At 49.3% G+C, this 8914-nt stretch overlaps 1 protein-coding gene across 5 annotated transcripts in view; it reads right to left on the reverse strand.

Moving 5' to 3' along the window:
• ANK1 (ankyrin 1) overlaps positions 1 to 453 on the reverse strand; it is a 40476-nt gene extending 40023 nt beyond the window's left edge. For 2 of the 5 annotated variants that reach the window (XM_080370508.1, XM_080370507.1), the window contains exon 1: positions 293 to 428. In XM_080370508.1, the coding sequence (XP_080226634.1) occupies positions 293 to 316 (24 nt within the window). In that variant the 5' untranslated portion in view covers positions 317 to 428. Of the gene's footprint in view, positions 1 to 292 lie in introns of all 5 variants that reach the window. The other 3 variants (XM_080370510.1, XM_080370513.1, XM_080370511.1) reach the window with 3 other exon arrangements.
• Positions 454 to 8914: the final 8461 nt, after the last annotated feature.

Raw genomic sequence — 8914 nt, forward strand, 5'->3', positions numbered from 1 at the left:
GCACCAGGGGGACCTAGCCATTCAACACCGGGCTCTGCCACTGAGTCCCAGCATGATCTTAGGCAAGTTCCCAGCTACCTAAGAAGGCAGCAAACCCTTCCTGCCATTCTGTGGTCCATTTAGCTGCAATCTTTTGGGGACAAGGGCTGTTTCCCCTGGACCAGACTTAAGTCCATGTTGACGGCCAGGATACACCTAAACTCCCACATGCAAACCAACGCCCTGAGAACTGACCTGGGTTCTCTCCCTCTAGTGCTGCCCAGTGAGCCCCTTACCATGCCCAAGTACTCACCCTCAAGCAATGCAGGCATGGCATCACTGCAGGAGAAGGTCAGCTCACCCTGGACAGCCAAGGTCTGCAGCTCTGATCAGCCCACTTACACTGAACACTGCAGCCGAACCAAGTGTGAGCGACCAGTCTGGAAGAGGTTTATCAGCAGCAGGGCTGCACCCTATCACCACTCACCACACTTGCCTGCCTTCGAGCTGGCACAGCGGGGAGGCTCCCGCCTGGAGTCTGGAGATTACAGGTTGTCCCACGTCAGGGGCCTGGGGAGAGCTGCCAGGCTGGACACAGTGTTGTTCATAGAGTGTCATGCCTGAGGCACGCTTCACAAATATGTCTGTGAGCTGTAAACAGGGAGGAGCCCACATATGTGAACTCTGCTCTTCAGACTATACAAGGGAAGATGAAACTTCAGAAATGCGAAGCAAAATGAAACAGCTCTGTGGCCAGAACCGCACTGTCTCTTGGTCTGCGCTGCACAAAGCAGGCCGAGCCAAAGGCAGTCAGCAGAAGACCCCAGATAGGTCACTGGTCTCTTCAGACCTTGGCTGGGCACAGTCCCAGATGAAGGACACTGAGATGGAACTGGAGTGGCAAATGAGGTCTAGTGACAGCAGGCCCTACAAAGGGCCTGGAGCCTACTGCGACACAATGAACGCGCCCCTTCCCCCCTTCTACCTGCACAGCAGACTCCTGCTCCAGCATCCCTTCAGGAGATCCTTGCTTGCAGCAAGAAGGCAAGGGGTCCACAGTGGTTGGTGCATGCCCTCTCTGAAAGACACGCAAGGGAGTCACACCAATTGTTCAGAGGAACAGACCTCCTGGAGACCGCTCCCGTCCCACCCTCTCCTCGTGCTCAGGCTCAGGGTGGCACGCTGCAGCGCCAGGCTCACCCAGCACCCCTGGCTGGGGGGGGCAGCCTCCTGCCAGTGCTTTGCTGTCCCCATCCTGGATCCAGTGCTAAACTGGAGGCACCTTGACAAAGTACTGCAGGACTGCAGGGATGCCACACAGCTTGGTTTCTACTTCTAGCTACCGTTCACCTGGCCCTTTTTGCCAGTTACACGTTCAAGAAGGCCAAGGCGCTTCCTCCCAGGCACTGGGGCCGAATCAGTGAGTGCAAGGCCATGAGGTGATCACGCCTGGAAAGGCCTGGGCAGCACACAGATAAACATGGCTTGTGGCACTTGCAGCTTCAGAGAGAAAGAAGCAACAGCTTTGCCAGCTGCATCTCCTTAGGGAATTCCTATGAAACAGCCCAGCTCACTACTGGGAAAGCTTATATCAGCTGAAAGGCAGGAAAAGCTGATCAAGAGAACCTGTTAGGATGGAAAAATGCTTTGCATTACAGAGCAACTGAGATTTTTATACTGAGAAAAGGCCACATTGAAGCATTAGAGCAAAGCAGAGTCCTTACCTCCACATAAGGAAAACACCTTCCCCTTGTCCTGTGCAATTTAGCATTTCCCTGGAAGTCTGAGATCCCTCTGGTATTTGAGCTATAATAGATTCCACCTCCCGTTCAGGTAGAGCTCAAATGTTATTTGTTGAAAGGATGAGCACTGCAACTGCTGGCTGGCACGCTACCTTTGCTCTAAAAAGCGCAGCTGCTCTAAACTTACAGAGCGACATCATCAATGTCTCGGATCCTGCTCCTCCACCCCGCACCCTGCAGAACTGCATGTCATGAGTGCAAATATGAGTCCTCTGCACCCTGAGGACAGGACCTTACCAGCCAGAGTTTGAGAGCCTACTGAAAGCTGCTGCCTCAGCATAATGCAAACTTTCTCCAGGTCCTGCAGCCACCAGGACAACATACACACTTGACAAAGCCCTAGAAACAAGACCTGTGCCCTCCAAGCCATTTGGGATTACCTTCTACCACTCCTCAGGGAAAAGCAGCTCAAAAGTGCCCATGAGACTGCTCCACCAATTTGCTGAATGGGTGTCCCCCCACTTCTACTGCGAGAACTCTCTTAAGCAGGGACTACGATTTTGCTTAGATTTGTGCCACCTCTGGCACCAGTGAGCACCAGCAGTGGTGACTTTCACAAAGCCATTACAGGTAAATTCAGGCATGGGATAACCTCTGGGGTGGCAAACCCTTTGGCTGTAAGGGATGACCAGTCTCAGACTGGCTCGGTCCTACAGACTTGTAGCTACCCAGTGATGCCACATCCTCCCCATGAGAGTGGAGAGCTGAGCTCTGCACTGTGACATGGCCCTCACCTTGTGGCTCCAGCCTAGGATGCCCTGGTGCACATCATATGCCCACAGCCACAGCATGGATGAGGGAGGGAAACCCTGGGACAGTGTGGACAGCAGTGGTTACTGTGGGATGCTGTAGTGGTAACCACAGGGTGCTTTGGCACATGCCTGCAGGCCATGTGGTGGGTGGTAGGAAAGAATTGTCCCAGGTCCCCACCACTGCACTGAGGCAGAGCCTCGCTGCAGCCATGAGAAATGAGAAAAGTGCCTAAATTCAGGAGCCCCTGACAGGGATTTTGCAGGTCAGAGCTCCTTTAAGGGACAGAGAAACAGTGCCACCAGGCACGGTCCCAGCAAGCCTGGCCAAGCCACCAAGCCTTTGCTCCCCCACTGAGACCCGGAGTTTTGCCTGAAAACAGCCCTCCAGCGATTTCTCCATGCCTCAGAGGAGGTGCTTGGAGGCAGCAAGAGCTCAGGTCACTGACGTACCCCAGGCTGTCAGTGACACCCACTTGGGCTGGAAGTACTGGACTGTAGTAGACCCATGGATCAGCGGCTGAAGCAGATGGGCATATTACAGGGCACTAGTTACACGTCTTGAGGCAACTGTATGGAGCTCACTTGGTAAACTCTACAGTCAGTCACATTGCTGTGGCCCTAGAAGTGAAGGCGATTGTAGGAGCATGAGTGAACAGGGTTCTGTGAGGTGGTAGGGACGCGCCTGCTTCCTCCCTTTGCTGAAGGAGGAGCAGAACAGAGCATTTTGCCTTGAGTATGTAATACACTAATAATCCTTTCTTTCCTTGGCTGTTTGTGGAGCTGGTGCAGGCTCCATCTCTAAGGGAATCGGTCTCTTTGCTACATTAATTGCTGTCCTTTGTTAATCACTTTTTTCAGAACACTTCCTACTGATCCCTCTACTAGGTCTCATTCACTCATTATCACCTCACTTGAGGCATCTCTGAAGTTCCCCCTATCTAACTGCAGACTGGTGAGTTGCACGTATCAATGGTGAAAACTAATACCCCAGAGCAACCTGCTTTAGTAGCGGTTTGTCACCGTCACCTTGCCTGTTATACCTAACAGTGACATCTTTGACATAGCCTGCGGTTCTGGAGAAACCAACAGTATGGCCATAATCCTGTCTGAGAATTCAGAGCCTGGGAAAACTTGAAAAATAACACATACAGCTCTAATAAATCAATAGCTCTTAATCCCAAGAGCTCTTTCCATTTCAATTAAAACATCTCAAAAGACTAAGGTCTCAGGCAGTGCCTTAACACTACTTACCTGCTTCCAGATCCTGAAGTGAGAGTGGCTGGGTTGCTCATTCCCTAAGATTTTTTACTGTGTCCTCTCCGTGGTGACATCTGAGCATATGGATGTCCCCTTAAAGGCCTCCGAGATTGTACAGGTCAGTGTGATGTTGCACCCACAAAAGCTAACACAAGGTTAAATTGGATCTCTGCAAAGGGAAATGATTTACAATGGACACAACAGGAATGTTCTCTAAGAAAGAGCAAACTCATGTTGAGAAGAAGTGGCCAACAGTGAATAATAGCTGTCAGCTCCCACTTAGGCCACTGTGCACCCTTGTGGGCTTCAGGGTTTTTTTGCGAGCCAGGGTTCCAGTATTGTCTTAAGTGCTGTTCCCTGGATGCTATAATATCTATCATACCCACAGGAAAAATAATTTGTCCCTCTGCTGTCCTGAGATGGCTCCTAGGGTGAGACTCAGCAGCCCTGGCGCCTCAGTGCCGCTGCAATCCAGGTTTACACCTGAGATAAAAACATGGAATTCCAACAGCAACTGCAGACAGAGTCAGTGAGGTTGAGAGAAGCTCTGTCAGAAATTTAGAAGGCAAAAGAGGTCTTTAAGGAAAACTACCCCTTCGGCTACAAAGAGTTCTGGTTTTTTTCAAGATACAAAGTTCTGCCTCTGACCTTTGGAGAAACTCTTCAACTGCACTATGATGTAGCTGTGAAGGAATGCAAGGCTCCTTCCTCTGTGTCGTTATCTTCCCTGTAACTAGAGAAGTGATCTCCCAGCACCAGACACTTTGCTGGCTGCTGCCAGTCCGTCCTCAGCTGTTCTTCTCCTTTCATTTAAGGGAATGGGGAATGTAGTGTGTGCAGCAGATAACCTTAAACACATTTCCTTGGAGAAGAGTAAATAACTTTCTTTAACAGTGGGCTTCAGTATTTTGAGGAAATAATAAGTGCTTTTGCTCAGGGAATGAAGTACATCCCTTCCTGCATTCAGCAGTTTGAGAAATGATGCTGGGATGGTTCCAGGGCTGAAGTCACCAAAGGAGAGCTGCTCCTCTCTGGAGCATGCACTGTGCCCTCCTGGAACAAGGACAAGGGTACACTGGGCATTCACCTTGCTCCAGCATTTCCTCTGTAAGCAGAAAGGGGACAGCACTCCCTGTGTTCCTGTCACCTGCTGAGGCTCCAAGGAGCAGCCAGGCTCCCTGTTTCTGGTCAACAAGCTGTTATCTTAGGAAATGTAAATGCCATTTTAAAGCTGGGTCAGCAACAGAAGCTGAATAATTTAACTCCTCAGCAATTTTGCCACTGCTGCCCAACCATGGATAACAGAAGGTACTCAGACTCACTCAAGGAGAGAGCTGGGATGAAAAACAGTGTCACTGTCAGGCTGATTCCTCCTGTTAAGAGAGAACAGCAATGATGCAGGCATAAATAAGCAGATAACAATGCTCTGCAGTGCTGAACTGGGTGCTCTGCAGCTCAGAGCAGGCAGTCCTCTGAGCACAGCAAGGCTGAAGCTTGCTTTCCTGTGGCATTTCTGGTTTCTGGCACAGTGATGCATAATTTCACAGGAAGTCCACAGGAGCTGCTGGTGCGTCACCTCTCAAGTGGCTAATCCCTCAGCTTCCAAAGTGCTGGAATCATCAGCTGTGAGCAACAGAGGAAGCATGTGAAAGGTGCACACCGACACCTGCTCTTCAGCTTCTGTCAGAGGAGGAGCTCTGTGTTGTTATGTGGTGGGAGAGGGAGAAAGATTTGCTACGCACAGATTTTCCAGCCCTTGCTCTCTCCCTAGTTCCCTCTCCATCTCCTTTATTGGGGGGGGGGGGGGGGCGGGGGGGGGGGGGGAGCAATTTACAAGAACTTCTCCCCAATTTGTTCTAAAAACCAGCACCCAGAAGCATGGGACAAATGAAAACTTGGCAAGAAATCTGGTGGACTGGGTTTGCAAAGCTCAGTACGGCCCATCACACCCCTGGTCTAAGAAACCATTTCATGGTCATCATCCATCAGTTCAAAACTATTTGAGCTGTGAGATTCTCAAAGGGAATCCAGAAATACAAAATGAATAGATGTTCTTCACATTGTGTTTCTTGAAATGTGCACTATTGCCTTCAAAGGCATGATTTTGGAGATGAAGTAGCCTGCTCTCTTACTCTAAGAGACAGCTGCCTTGTGCCATCATAACCACAGTTTAGTTCCTGGAGAGGAAGTAGTCTGAGCCCCAAATCGGGATGTCTAGCAGTCCTTTACCCCTCCCTGCACGCATACTGAGCAGAAAAGACAGCCTCACGGTATGTGCCTCTCCGACATCTTATGACATGAGTCATAAGGTATTCTTTTTGCTCATTATTTGGATGAGCTAGGCAAGGCAACTGAAAATTTCATCACACCAATTTATCTTATCTGTACTCATTCAGGCACAAAAAAATCAGGAAGTCAGATTCACAGGAGGAAGACATGAAAGGGTTTCAGAGCTCCCAAAGGAAAGGAATATTCATGGCCCATCGTTTATGCTATGGCTTAGTTCTGTGCTATCCTGGCTTCAAAGAAGGTTTCTGCATGGACAGAAAGTGTTCAGCAACCTCTGCCTCCAGCTCTCCTATCCAGTGGGACAGAAGACATCTCACCCACAGGATTAACCACCACTGTTTTTCCCTGTGTTGGAGACCAGGCAGTTCTGAGAGCAAAAAAGCATCACCTAACTCAGCATGAATCTGAAAAATCCTGGTTCTGGGAACTCATATTTTGGCATTATGCCCACAATATGGGCCAAGGGCAAATCACTTCTTAATTACTGCTTATGGTGCAGATTCCTGCTTTCACTCAGGCAGGTACCAATCTGAAAGACTTAACAAGCCCCTTATCAGGCTGCAGTTAATCCACCCCAGCTATTGATCCTGTTGGATCCATTGGTCCTGCAAGATCACAGACCCACTGAGATGCTTAAATGTTATGCCTATTTGGGGATCTCAAAATGAAGAGCTATTCAGCACTTGGCTGCAGTACATGCCTGGAGGCAATGCAGACTGACCTCCTGCGAAAGCAGACGAATGCATGGTCCCCACCTGGCAGGCTGCACTCTGCTCCTCTTGGAAAGAAATCTTCTGCTCTGCTGCTGAGCATCGAGCAGGAGAGCAAGAACTCAGACCTCACCCCATACTTTCAATGCTTGGACAATCTGATGTAAACATTACAGCAAGAACAACAGCCCGCACCACTGCATCCTGCTCACAGTGCAACAGCCTGCACCTTTCACCAGTTACTGCAATGCTCTGAAGAATAGCTTGGCAGATCTGCAGAAAATCTTGAAATCTTCATACCCATGGAGTTCCATTTGAGGGTAATTAATGAATGATTCAGAAGAGATGTGCACATTTCTGTTGTATGCCCACAGCCTTGCTCTCACTGATCAGCATTTAGGATGACTTCACCTTTTCCTAAGGTCTAATTCAATTACATAAGATGCCTCTGGAGGAGAGAAGCAGAGTCCCAGAAATACTCACTCATACGCTGCTTTGGAAAGTGAACGATTCTGAGGAATAAGAGTGAGGACAGAGCTCCACTGACCTAGCAGAGCTAACAGGAATCTCACTGTTGTTCTAAAATTGAAGGAGATCAACTATTTCACTTCTCCCAGTGGAGCTTTTTCACTGAATGTCTGCAGAATCAGCACTTTTCCCTGGCCTCAGCAGTAAAAATTTGGGAACAAAGCCTTTCTGGAACCTGCCCCTCAAAGCTCTGTCAGCTACCATACAGGAGATGTGTGGGTGTTTACTGTTGAAAGTGAACTTTCTCCCAGGAGGACAAAGCTTCCAGCAGTCACCATCGCTATAGCACAGGTACAGACAAAGCTGTTCTATCACTGGACACATTAACTGTGCCCTCTACAACACAGCAGCCAGGAACTGGCCCTGATATATTTGCGACAGCTTCACAATGGCTCATTTACCTACTTCTTAAGATAACGTAAGACACTGCACTGGGAAGGCTAAACCTCTGTGCTGCAGCACTTAGGTACCCACACCAGTGCTAGCCCCCACCAGTGCCACAGAGGGCTCTTCCAAAATCTCTCCCACAAACCTACCCTACCAGCCTCACTTCAGCAACTCTTGTTTAGAAGTCACAGAGCTCACACACAAACAGTTTCTCTTACCACTGTTTCCCTAACCCAGTCCCCACCATTCCTTCCTCAACATGTAATGTAAAAATGCAGCTCCACAGTGTGGGTAGACCAAAGGAAATAGGGGAGATTTTTCCTGCAACTTGCTTAGCAAATGATTTACTGTTCTCTTCTTCAAATGTCATCCAAATGCTGGAAAAGAAGCTCTGAGCTCCTGGAACAGCAGCCTTTTTCTTGCAACATCAGGCAAATGCTTTTGAACTACCAGCAGGGTAGTGGGACCATTTGCAGGTTCTGCCCAGGCAGCAAGATCAATCAGAGCAGAAATTCCATGTTTTACTTCAGAGGAAAAGATCAGGGATCACCATTGTCAGGAAAGGGCTCTCTAAACAGTCTCAAGAGATGGATACTGTGAGTCTGATACAGCAAAGACCTCGTGGTACACGGATTGTGAAACTGAGCTCCAAAAGAGGCCAGTGGTCAAGTTCAGAGAAAGGCATGATGATGAGAAAAGATGGAGGAATCCTGATGACACGTGTAGTTACACATCGCACACAAACTCACAACCCCCTTCTTAACCAAGGAGTCAAACAGGCCTCTGCAAAGCTGGCCCTTCTGCGGCCGTTCCCAAGGCAGCCTGCTTGGGGTTCACACTTGCCCCTGCAGCCTAATGTGCCTATAGACCTACATACAGAGATGGGAACAAGCTTTCAGATTTCTGGGCGTGCTGCCTCTGTCAATATCCCCCCTTGCTACCCCCAGGCAGGATTCAGACCTTTTGCAGTTTACTGCAGCGAGAGCATGCATCAGACAGACCAGGACATGTCCTGGAGTCCCCTGGCTGTGGGGAGTTCAGGACAGCAGGCTTGGCTCTCAGAGTCACACACTTGGTTGAAATTTCCTCCTACTGAGACATTCAGGAGTCTAATTCAGCACCTACAGAGGCTAATCCAGCTTCCCAGAGCATCAACAATGCTGTATTGAGGCCCTTCCAACTGCTCCAGCAAACACGTTAAGCTTGCCTG

The sequence above is a fragment of the Falco punctatus genome (assembly GCF_963210335.1).
Source record: "Falco punctatus genome assembly, chromosome: 20".
In the NCBI taxonomy this organism is placed as follows: domain Eukaryota; kingdom Metazoa; phylum Chordata; class Aves; order Falconiformes; family Falconidae; genus Falco; species Falco punctatus.